The following is a 13,149-nucleotide window of genomic DNA, read 5'->3' on the forward strand; positions in this document are numbered from 1 at the left end:
GGCTCGATGCAAACAAAGCAAAATCCAAGAGGTCCTGGGCAATGAAGCTCGGCATCACCGCAGAGAATGTAAATTGTCCTGGCTTGACAAAATAAAAAAAACAGAGGAATGGTCCCGTCTCATCCTACCCAAAAAGAACAACCCCTCCTCCCCCCCTCACACTCGATACAAAGTATAAATATATTATATATATATATTTATATATATATATAAGCACACAAATGATCAAGGCACTCACTGAATGTTAGATGAATTTCCTCGCTCCGGTGCCCTCCTAATGGAGAACTGCGTCCCCACCACATACGATACACAGAGGCGGCACTCGGGAGACTTCTCAAGAAATATTACAGCTCTCTTTATTGCTGATACATCGATGTTTCGGGACAATACGTCCCTTCCTCAGGATGCAAAAGACAGAATAGCATACATAGACGAACAACAAGATTAAATAGCTTACCGTTCTGGACGCGCGTTGCTCCGTTTGCTCGTCACGCCGGGGCTCAGACCGGAACTAGGTCAACAAGACTCGCCGGAAACTTCCTGCGTGTCACGTGGCCATGTGGTCACCACCGGCGCGGGAGATGACGGAGGTAGCAGGCTGCCCAACGGTTGTCATAGTGATACACTATACACACTATAAAAACATATAAACATAAGTGAAAAATAAACCATGGTAAAAAATACAACTTAATTTGAACTCAATTATCACAAAAAATTGTGCTATACTCATATCCATGACAAACAATGGGTGTATATGAATACTGTTAATAAACAGATAAAGAATGCACTGAAGCATTCAGGGCGAAATGTCTAGCAACTGGCTGCTCACTCGAGCCCGAAGCAAGGGCAGCTCGAATAGCGGGCCGGTGCTGCGCCATCCTCTCCTTAAACTGCCGTTCCGTCTTGCCCACGTAGTGTAAGCCACATGGGCAAGACAGAATATACACCACGAACCGGGAGTTACAAGATAATGGCCAATTAATACTAAATTTCTTCCCTGAGTAGGGATGTGATACAAAATTACCTACTTGCAGAAAACTGCAAGTAGTGCATCCAAGGCATTTAAAACAGCAACCCTGAGATTCATTTTCTCGACGTCACATCAAAATCGTGAATAGACGGATTCAAACCTCCTTATACGTTAAACCCACTGATAGAAATAATCTTCTACGGTTTAACAGCTTTCATCCACGCAACATTGTATATGGTTTACCATATTCCCAATATATCAGAGTATGCAGAATCACCAGTGATAGGGAGGAAACAATCAGACAACTAGAGATCATGACCAACAAATTTCTTGACAGAGGTTACCCGAGAAAAGTTTTGCAGAGAGCACAAACTAAAGCCCTTTCTTTAAATAGAGAAGAGCTATTACAACCGAGGGCAAAAAAGGGTCTTAAACATAAGGTGCCCTGGATCAATCAATTTAACGTCAAAAGCAAATGCATAGCTACAGAAGTCAAGCAATTATGGCCTTTGGTCACTTCTGACCCAGAAATATCTCTGTTACATAATACTAAGATAATGCCCAGCTATACACGCAGTCGCAACATTAAAGATATTGTTACTAAATCTGATATAACATCATTCAAGTCCCAAGGAAAGAAAGGCTGTTTTAAATGCCTTGGATGCACTACTTGCAGTTTTCTGCAAGTAGGTAATTTTGTATCACATCCCTACTCAGGGAAGAAATTTAGTATTAATTGGCCATTATCTTGTAACTCCTGGTTCGTTGTGTATATTCTGTCTTGCCCATGTGGCTTACACTACGTGGGCAAGACGGAACGGCAGTTTAAGGAGAGGATGGTGCAGCACCGGGCCGCTATTCGAGCTGCCCTTGCTTCGGGCTCGAGTGAGCAGCCAGTTGCTAGACATTTCGCCCTGAATGCTTCAGTGCATTCTTTATCTGTTTATTAACAGTATTCATATACACCCATTGTTTGTCATGGATATGAGTATAGCACTATTTTTTGTGATAATTGAGTTCAAATTAAGTTGTATTTTTTACCATGGTTTATTTTTCACTTATGTTTATATGTTTTTATAGTGTGTATAGTGTATCACTATGACAACCATTGGGCAGCCTGCTACCTCCGTCATCTCCTGCGCCGGTGGTGACCACATGGCCACGTGACACGCAGGAAGTTTCCGGCGAGTCTTGTTGACCTAGTTCCGGTCTGAGCCCCGGCGTGACGAGCAAACGGAGCAACGCGTGTCCAGAACGGTAAGCTATTTAATCTTGTTGTTCGTCTATGTATGTTATTCTGTCTTTTGCATCCTGAGGAAGGGACGTTTAGTCCTAAAACGTCGATGTATCAGCAATAAAGAGAGCTGTAATATTTCTTGAGAAGTCTCCCGAGTGCCGCCTCTGTGTATCGTATATATATATATATATATATATATATATATATGACCTGGCAACTTCAAAATGGCCATAAACTAAATTGTGTGGGTTACTCCCGTAGTATAGTAAGTTATAAGCAAAGTTAAACAGAATAAGTGTGAAAAAAACATACTATAAATATAGATGTCAGAGACACTAAATAAGTGGCCATATGCTGAATACAGCAAATTTCCCCTATAAAATAATTATCTGCAATTATTTAGAGAAAATGAACTTGCAAACTGACATAATATAAATATAGATAACAGGAGCACTAAATAAATGGCCAGAAACTGAATAGAACATAGTGATTTGTATTCAAATGTTTATACAAAATGAGCTAGATATCAAATAGAATAACAAAACTATAATACTAAAAAGTTATACAAATAGTATAGAAATCACACAGTAGCTAAAGAGAATCAGTATTTATAGAAAACGCAAAACAAATTCAGGGTCTCAGCAACCAGTGGAGTGGTACCCAGATCGGGAATGAGCAGAATCAGTCTGGAGGATGAAACCACCCTGGATCCAAATAACCCATCCAGACGACAATCTCCCGAGAAGTGATAGATGGAGAAACTGGACCTCCAGCCATCATATGCAGATTTATCAAGAAAGTATAAGGACAAGGGACAATTGAAGGAAGCCGGAGTAAGGACAAGGAGCACCACCCACCAATTACAACAAGCCACTTTTCCAAGTAAGTTTTAGTGTGGAAAGCCATCCCCTCACCCAGTCCTCCAGCAGGTTGCAGGATATTACAACACTGTTCCCCCTCTCTGTCAGAAAAATCACTTTGTGTGACCCCAAAGTGAGTCGTCATGGCGGTCCAGGCACATGCACCATCGCCAATCGCAGATCATGGTGAATATGTTAGGTCAACCCTCAACTCCTCCAGTTTATCCGTAATTTGCCACTCAAAAGTGTCCAGAGCATCAAGCACCTGCTGCAATATGTTAGTAGGTGGTGCATATAAAGTCTTCCAAGAGGGTTCAGAGGGATACTGTAATGAATCAGGAGTAAAGGACATATAAGCAAATCTATCCAGCTCTCCAGCTACTGAGGTGTGGTAATATTCTCCCATCACGGCAGAACAGAAGCTGCAGTGTAAAGGCAAGAATGCTAGATGGCAGAGCCTCAAGGCACCGGAGCTCCGATCTCAAAATGGCCGCCACCAGTACAGACCGCGCCTGGGGAGCCCAGCAGGAGAAAATCAGCAGCAATGAGCAGAGGAACCAACAATCGGAGACCACATCAGAGGGAAAACCCCAGTCGTAGAGATGACAGGCACAGCAGCAGCAGTCAGTGGTGTGGACAGACCGGCACGGACCACTGCAATCCCTAACAGCCAGGATCCCCGGAGCCAGCACACTGGACAGCGGAGGCAGAAAGGGTGCAGACACAAACTCCACAGACACACTGAAGCCAGGAGGAGAGACAGCCGCGGGAGGGACAGCACACCCTGCAGGGAGCTGATGCAGACTGCGAGGCTGGTAAGTATAGTCAATGAGCACCGACCGCGGCCAAAACTGGACCGGAGAGTCAGGCAGGGGTGTGACACACCTATAGCGGAGGACGAGGTTACAGGCCTGGACCACCAGGTAAACAGGATAAATGAAGGATAAATAACGGGAGCCTCCGCAAGCTGCTGCTCATTACATACTTGGCCAAGCCATGCCCCCAATATTTATACTGCTTTAACATCCTTATCCTGTTTTGCTATTAACATCCTCTGCAGATCTGCCTCTAAATTTGCTACTGTGACTTGTATAGGCTTCCTGGCACCATACATATTACAACCGTATTTGTGCAATTGTATGCGGATCTGTGGCCACAGAAATCTTTTTAACATATTTGAATAAATTAGTTCAGGTCTATTCATGTTAACCGTTGTGTTGTTATAATATTTGTATTGTTTACAATTGTATTTTAAATAAAACTGCTCACAGTTCTGTGAAGGTAGCCCGAATGATCATGATTGAGCTGCTCCCACTGATCGAGGAAGTGGTGTCTGTGTCCTGGAGCCTCAGTGCAGTGCCTCTGACCAAAGATTTTAATTATTGTTTTGTAATATACATTGAAGAACCAAAATTCATGGGATCCATGTCTAGTATCATATAGGACCCCCTCTAGCCCGGCAACTCGATGTGGCATCGATTCCACAAGTAGACGGAAGACCTCTGGAGAGATTTTGATCCATGCCATCTGGTTAGTTTCCCACATCTCCCTCATATTTGAAGGTATAGAATCTTGGGTGCATATGGACCTCTCACCACGTCCCTTAAATGCTTGACTGGGTTCATGTCGGGTGAACATGGTACCCTACAAGAATGCTCCTTGAACTAATTCTGAACAAGTTGGGACTGATGACACAGTGGATTAACCTGCTGGAATATTCCATAGTTGTGAGGGTACATGAAGTCCATATAGGGGCCGCAAATGGTCATCAAGCAATACAATGTAGCAGTTACCGGTCAATGATGTTTTTTATGTCAGACCAGGCATTTTGTCTGCACTTTAACAAGAGGCACAATCTAGGCAAGTCCTAAAAATGTTTATACTGTAGTGCAGCTATGGGTTGATTTTTGGGGCGTGGGTCCCCTGGATTGCTTTGGTTGGGCTGCTTCAGGGCATCGCATTATATACACATTTTTCTTTTCTTCCACTTTTAGCACTTCCATTGTTTGTTTAATATATATGTATTATTTTCATACCTTTATTTCTCACCTCCCTACATGCAGCAGCAGCTGCTCTTATCTATCCTACACCTTTTTACACTCCACCTTTCCTTATTGGAGCGATGCCCTGGGGTGGCCCAGCTGGGCTGGTTTGGGGGTGTCCTGCGCTCTGGATTTCAACCCCAGTATGTTAGGGACCTACCCTCAGAGGTTACCTGGGCGTGGTGGGTAGGCCCATAACCATGGCCATGATTATGCCAAAACCTCTTTTATTATTTGCTAAATACTATTGCAAAATGTATTATATATAATGAGCAATGTTGGAGTTGTGCATCTGTAAATCTTTTTTGTATGTTTGCAACAATAGTCTCCACAGGTAGCACCTCCCATTACATATATTTTCAGGGTGTGTAGTCTAGGGCCCCCCCTTTCCACATATTATATTTAGTGTGTTCTTATGCACACTTGAAGGTATGAGACGCCTTCAATCTAGGCTAGCACCCCTTCCCACCTGTCCCTAATTGGTTTTAAGCAGGGATCTGGCATTTTGACTGCACTTTAACAAGAGGCACAATCTAGGTAAGTCCTAAAAATGTTTATACTGTAGTGCAGCTATGGTTTGATTTTTGGGGCTTGGGTTCCCTGGATTGCTTTGGTTGGGCTGCTTCAGGGCATCGCATTATATACACATTTTTCTTTTCTTTCACTTTTAGCACTTCCATTGTTTGTTTAATATATATGTATTATTTTCACATCTTTATTTCTCACCTCCCTACATGCAGCAACAGCTGCTCTTATCTATCCTACACCTTCTTACACTCCACCTTTCCTTATTGGAGCGATGCCCTGGGGTGGCTCAGCTGGGCTGGTTTGGGGGTGTCCTGCGCTCTGGATTTCAACCCCAGTATGTTAGGGACCTACCCTCAGAGGTTACCTGGGCGCGGTGGGTAGGCCCATAACCATGATTATGCCAAAACCTCTTTTATTATTTGCAAAATACTATTGCAAAATGTATTATATATAATGAGTAATGTTGGAGTTGTGCATCTGTAAATCTTTTTTGTATGTTTGCAACAATAGTCTCCACAGGTAGCACCTCCCATTACATATATTTTCAGGGTGTGCAGTCTAGGGCCCCCCTTTTCAACCGTTGTGTTGTTATAATATTTGTATTATTTACAATTGTATTTTAAATAAAACTGCTCACAGCTCTGTGAAGGTAGCCCGAATGATCATGATTGAGCTGCTCCCACTGATCGAGGAAGTGGTGTCCGTGTCCTGGAGCCTCAGTGCAGTGCCTCTAACCAAAGATTTTATTAATTGATTTGTAATATACATTGAAGAACCAAAATTCATGGGATCCATGTCTAGTATCATATAGGACCCCCTCTAGCCCTGCAACTCGATGTGGCATTGATTCCACAAGTAGACGGAAGACCTCTGGAGAGATGTTGACCCATGCCATCTGGTTAGTTTCCCACATCTCCCTCATATTTGTAGGTATAGAATCTTGGGTGCGTATGGACCTCTCACCACGTCCCTTAAATGCTTGACTGGGTTCATGTCGGGTGAACATGGTACCCTACAAGAATGCTCCTTGAACTAATTCTGAACAAGTTGGGACTGATGACACGGTGGATTAACCTGCTGGAATATTCCATAGTTGTGAGGGTACATGAAGTCCATATAGGGGCCGCAAATGGTCATCAAGCAATACAATGTAGCAGTTACCGGTCAATGATGTTTTTTTGTCAGACCAGCGGACCCAACCCATGCCACATGAACACACCCCACACGATTAAGGAACCTCCACCATCCTGCACAGTACTTTGTTGACAACTGGGGTCCATGGCCTCATGGGGTCTGCGCCACATCCAAACCCTACTATCAGCCCGAAATAAATGGAACCATGACTCATCGGACCACACCACATGTTGCCAGTCCTCCAGGGTCCAATTAACAACATCACAAGCCCAGGTGAGGAGCTGTCTGGTGTCGTGTTAACAGGAGCACTCTGATGGATCTTCTGCTCCCATATTCCATGTAAACTAAAGAATGATGCAATAATTTGATTTAGATCTCTCTTCTGTTCATTCACTTTGCATTTTGTTAATTGATAAAAAATAAACTATACTTCGATTTTTGAAAGCATTCTTGCTTCACAGCATTTTTTCTACACCTGCCTAAAACTTTTGCACAGTGCTGTATATAAATTACAAATAAAGCATTAAGCAGAATTGTTTAGGACATATTACATCTCAAGCAGTTATGATATTGTCCATGCTGAGCAGCTAGAAAGGTGTTTAGAGAATAAGGGGCGACGATTGTTTAGGGATCTACCCGGAGGTGAATGACCCCTCGTACCCACTACTAATAGTAACCCTTCTACAGTACAGTACCACCTTCTGTGACAGCTCCCGCCGCTCAACCTGCCTTGAAACGTCCTTAGGACCATCCCCCATTTCTGACTGGATGACCGGTGACAAATGCTCTCTTGCCATTGGACATAGGCAGTGTCGCTCGGCAGTAGGTTAGGTTGAGCGCTGGTCACCCCAGGCTCTGCAGGGAGAAGTGTGGACGGAGGAGCTGGGGCCCCGGGGACCGGGAGCCAAAGGGGCCTCGGGAAGATGGAATAGACCGGGGGCCCCTTCTCAGTCTTACATCCCTTTATTCCCTGCCCTAGCCTATAGTGTCTGTTTGCGTGCATGTCATGAACGTGAGTGTATCCATTGTATTAGTGTAGTGGGTACGGTTCTGCACTGTGTGTATGTGCAACGTGTATAGGTGCATGGTGGGCAGATTTTATTTGGTAAAACATTTACGTGATTTCTCCTGTGAGTGTAAAACGGCATCTCTGTGTAGTGTCTGCATGCAGCTAAGCACATTGGATGTCAGACACTAAACGTGTGCTCATGCTGTCCCCCTCATGAAGCCACACATTGTTCATCTTTCCATTGTGTGCACAGACAGGTAGTGTGGCTGGCTGTAACGTGATCTTTGTGTATACTTTATACTAATTACAGATGTGACTGCAGTGGGTTTGTCTTTAATATGTGTAAAGTTTGTGTGTTTCCCTCTGAATGACACCATTTTATTCCCTTGCTTGATATGACCTTATACCCTTCCTTTGTTATCCTACCTGTTCTATTGTTTTCTCCTGATTGATGGTGTCCTGCACACTTGCTCCCTGTTCCTGCCCCTCTGCTCTTCCACTCTGGATACATGAAGCGCTGCAAGTCAGACGACTTGCACCCTGAGGAGGTGGGTGCACAAGATGCTCCTTTTCCACCTACTGTCATGGAAGTGCGATGTTCAGACAGCCCAATACCTGGGGATCTGGGCTCTGCAGGAGCAGTTGTCAACCAGACACCCCCTGTCATCACCCGGAACAAACCTCCAGATCTCAAGGTAATAGGAATATGATTGAAGAAAATAGAATAATTTCATGTAGCCAATTGTATTGTTCCAGGTGGGCACATATGAACATATGTGTATTTTCCAATGCAAACATATTTGCAATGTACTTTCATGTTTCATGTTACATTTGGCAACACATATCAGCAAACACAGAGATTTGTTCAAGGGGACAAGTAAAAAAAATATTGTAATATGTAAGAATGTGGGTCATGTCACTTACTTCAGATGAACTATATGGTAACAAATTTACTCAGAAATGCTGATGCTTTCAATTAACAGACAGGAAGAGATATGATATTGATTCAACATAAAGGATGATATCCTTTTATTTACAGTGTCAATAGAATATACACATTCAAAAAGAGGACACAGCTGTTTTTGTGTGTAATACTGTGTTATCAAGGCAGTGCTCAGTTTTCAGGACAGGTTTGTAATGTGATCGATAATGCACTGAAAGGCTTCCACTTTTACATGTCATTATTGCAGTGTCCAGACATTCTGTGTAATGTAGGAACTTCTTATTTATATATGCTTTTGTACAAGTCCCATCAAGTTAATGCAGAAGTTGAACTGAGCTACCTCTTATTAATGACTTGATACACACTTTGTCTCACCAGATGCATTGCATACATAAGTTGTCCAACATTGTATTAATATATAAACATATTGGAGTCCAAAAACCCTCACTGATATAATTAATACTTACACATTAGGAAACCGCTTCCTTATACCCATGTATCAGTTTGGGACTTAAAAGACAACTATAACAAATAATACACATAGCACTTTATACAGTCTCTTTCCAATATACAGAAACATACAGACCAAATGGTAAATAAATGAACAGCCACCTTCTCTTAGTTATATGTATTTTAACCATACATTGTCGTCGGCAACATGTATTCCTCTGCAGAGCATCGCAAAGTGGAGTGTATTGAACTTATTTGGCTCTGTGGCTGTTTCCATAGAGACGCTGGAATGAGAATAAAGTTTTGCTGGCTGTGTTTGGTGTGAGAACTGTGGAGTGGGCTGTTAGCAATATGCACGTTATGGAAATCAGGTTGTTGAATATGATGAATTTTCTCCTTTCTGCAAATCATATTTGAAAGGTGTACTTTTAAAGATAATATCTGCATGAGATTGAGGTGTCTGAGAACTATAGGTAACTGGTAATGAATGCATCTCAACATTTATAAAGGCAGTCACTGAACAGCTATGGCTATGTAATAAACACTCATCATTTCAGGCGTATTATATTCTCTGCAACTTTAGAAAACATAATTCTGGTAAGAACTCGATTGTTCAAACAAGATATAAGTGAGTTCTGAAATAAGTTGTCCTTTCCCTGAAGTGTAGGCTCATAGGGGGCAATTCTGGTAATGGCGATGTACCTGCTCATTATGGCAGCCAAACATTGCAGATTTTCCTGCACACCTCTTTGGGATGCAAAGAAAAATCTGTGATGTTGGTTATCACGAAGTGCTAGAGAAACAATCTGAATGCTGGCACCTCATGGTGGCCACATAGGTACTGGCTGGCATCTAATAAAGTAAAGCCACATAAATATATAAAACAATATCTGAAAATAAACCACTCTTATGGAGAAAGGTCTTTATTTTATGAGTTCATAGTAAATACACTTTAATGTACCTTTGCCTCAAATGCTCTGCTATGACTTATTTCTGATATTATTGCATGCATATAATTCTGCTTTTGACATGATATCATGATTATATGACACTCAAATAGCTTGTGTCATATAATAATTGTTTCTGAATTGCAAACATATCCTGTTGCTTGATGGCTGCTCTATCAGTGATAGTGTGCCACTAGTGTGTGTATATTTTAATACTGTATATTTTAAGGAATGGGTACAGGATGCTGGCTTTCGGGATCCCGGCGGTTGGAATCCCGACAGGGTTAGAATACCGACACTTGTCGGTCAGTATTCTAACCCTCTCCCTACTACCCTAACCCTCCCTCTCTGGTGCCTGACCCAAACCCCCTCTAGTGCCTAAACGTAACCTCTCCCTCCCCGCACCCTAAACCTTACCCTCCACCTAGTGCCTGACGCTAACCCTTCCCCCAACCCCGCTACTTACCTTCAGGATTCTGGTGGTCGGGATTCTGGCGGTCGGGATGCCGGCGCTGGGATTCTGACAAGTGTCAGGATTTTGGTGCCGGCATTCTGAGCAACGGAATGCCAGCTGTCTGGATATTGACCACATCCCTATTTTAATACTGTAGTTTTGTGATCATTTATATCTCAGTTGTCTGAGACTCAGTTTTAAAGTACTGAGTGTTTCAAACGTGCTCCTGATACAATTCAAACACAGCAGACACTTTAGAAGCATTTTTATAGTGTTTGCATATAATATACTAATTTCAATTTCAACTGGACACTGTGCTAATTGACCCCTCATTGCTATGTTTTTCTATGTATTAATTTCTTACTTGTTCAAATTTGTCAGTATATATCCCTCCTCCCTATGATAATGATGTTCTAAAATGGGGGATTCGTTTGTCACTCTTTCCCCCTCCACTCCATTTATCTGCCTGGGTGATTTTAATAAAGTAATTGGGATCTCATTGGACTGTTGGAGAGAGTCCCTTCCTCCCTTCCCTACCCCTTTCACTAAATTGGTTCCTGAGTTGGGGTGGATGGACTTATGGTGGGTACGTCACGCTTAGCTTCCCAATTCTCTTGTCAGTTCTCCACCCATCATGCATTTTGTATTGACATGATTCTTCTCTCCTCTCTCGACCTAGGGTTTCTGCATTAGGCTACTCGTCCAGAGGTGTATCCGATCGCTTCCTGGTTTCATTATTATTGGCACTTCCCTCTAGGATGGTGCCCTCTTTTGAAACACCTTTTGGTTGGACCTCATTGGTGTAGGCTCCAAGTTGCAGGCTGCTTAGGTTTCATATTTGAGGATAACGCTTTGAGGGCCTGATTCAGACCCGCTCGCGAGCGCTATGCGCTCGCAAGTGGGTCGATGGTGGCACAGTGCACATGCGCACGACGGAGCCAGCTCCGTCGTGCGCATGCGCGAGACCCGGATAGCGACGGGCAAACCCTCGCTCTGGGTCTCGTACCAAAGGGGGTGTGCTGTCGATGTTGAGTGACAGAACGCCCCCTTTGGTGGGCGGGCCGGGGGCATGGCTGCCCAGACAGAGGCGTTCCCATGAGAACGCCTACCGTCTGGGGCCGGCCCCACTGACATCACAAGTGTTGTCAGTGGGAGTGCTTTCGGCTCTGTTAGAGCCTAAAGCACTCTAGGGCTTGCGGCAACGAGACCCTACCACAAGGGTCTTGTCGCAAGCCCGATGGTCACGATGGTCTTGACCATTGCGACCATCTTCGTGGCCGCTCGCTATAGCTGTGGGTGGTCGAAAAAAAACAGAAGGCCGGCCCTGATTCCAGAGCAAGCGCTCTGTCAGAGCGTCCGGCTCTGAATCAGGCCCTGAGTCTTAATGTTTCAATTCTGTGACACTCATTTAAAAGTTTTTCTTAGGGGCACTCTGATAAAACGTATTGCTAGTTTTAAATTGTTTAATAGGAAAATAGAGGTTGCTATTGAGTGTTCCTGTAGAGAACCTAGAGCTTCAATATTGGCGTCGTGGGTTGACTCTTGTCGGGAGGCCATACTCTGTGCCCAAAGGGAATGGCCGGATCACCTGTTTGACAAAGCCAAGCGTAGATTATTTTTCTCTCGTCATCTATAATATTCTCAGTTGGATGTTAGTGGAAGCTATTTGGCATTCTTGACACAAGAGGATGGCGCTCCTATTGCTGTCTCGGGTATCCTAGACTCCTCTCAGGTCCTGCTCTCCTCTGCAGGTGGACATAACAGCTTTATTTTGCAGTTCTCTTCTTCTCTCTATACCACTAAGGTGTCTTTTACTCTTTCCCAACTCTGTGCTTATTCTGTTAGGGTTCTGTTAGGTTGTCCCTTTTAGCAGAGGAAGCCATGGTCTTTTTAGATGCTCCTTTTACGGAGGAATAGCTTGATGCAACCATATCAGTGTTTCCTCACTCTAAGGTGTCTGGGGTTCCCCTTGAGGTATATAAAAAGTTTAAACATTTCTTTGTTCCCTGCATCCTCAATACTTATAATGGCCTCCTTGAGGTTGGAGTCCTTCTCCCCTCTATGTCGGAAGCTGTCATAGTCATGCTACCCCAACCTGGTAAGGGCCCCCTTTGTACAGACTCATATAGACTGATTTCCTTTCTAACTACTGATATTAAGATTGTGGGCCAAGATGTAAGATATTCAACTTAATTCAGTAATCAGCACTATAATACACCCTGACCAAACTGTATGTCGGGTAAGTCTACCACTCAGATTCTTGGACGTCTATTTTACCACGTACAGATGTTTCATATGGAAGACCCGGGGGCAGTGGTGGTGTCTCTTGATGCCGCCAAGGTCTTTGATTCTGTACAGTGATGGTACGTCTGGGAAGTCTCTGATAAATTTGATCTAGGCCCCTGTTTTATTGCTTAGGTCCACCTCGTCCCCAGTGGCTGGGTTGTTCGTCAAAGTTTGTTACCTTCACTTTCACTCTGGGTCGTGGCACTGGACAGGGCTGCTCCCTCTCTCCTGCACTGTTTGCGTTAGCCATTGAACCTCTGGCATGTCTGATTCGTGCAGACCCTGGTAA

At 43.6% G+C, this 13,149-nt stretch overlaps 1 protein-coding gene across 1 annotated transcript in view; it reads left to right on the forward strand.

Annotated features, from left to right (window-relative positions):
* The first annotated feature begins 7,603 nt into the window (after positions 1-7,603).
* TMCC2 (transmembrane and coiled-coil domain family 2) overlaps positions 7,604-13,149 on the forward strand; it is a 118,328-nt gene continuing 112,782 nt past the window's right edge. The window contains exon 1 of the mRNA XM_088479619.1: positions 7,604-8,475. Coding sequence (XP_088335745.1) covers positions 8,290-8,475 — 186 coding nt within the window. The 5' untranslated portion in view covers positions 7,604-8,289. The remainder of the gene's footprint in view (positions 8,476-13,149) is intronic.

The sequence above is a fragment of the Taudactylus pleione genome, unplaced genomic scaffold, assembly GCF_031769625.1.
Source record: "Taudactylus pleione unplaced genomic scaffold, aTauple2 ptg000242l, whole genome shotgun sequence".
NCBI classification, from domain to species: Eukaryota; Metazoa; Chordata; class Amphibia; order Anura; family Myobatrachidae; genus Taudactylus; species Taudactylus pleione.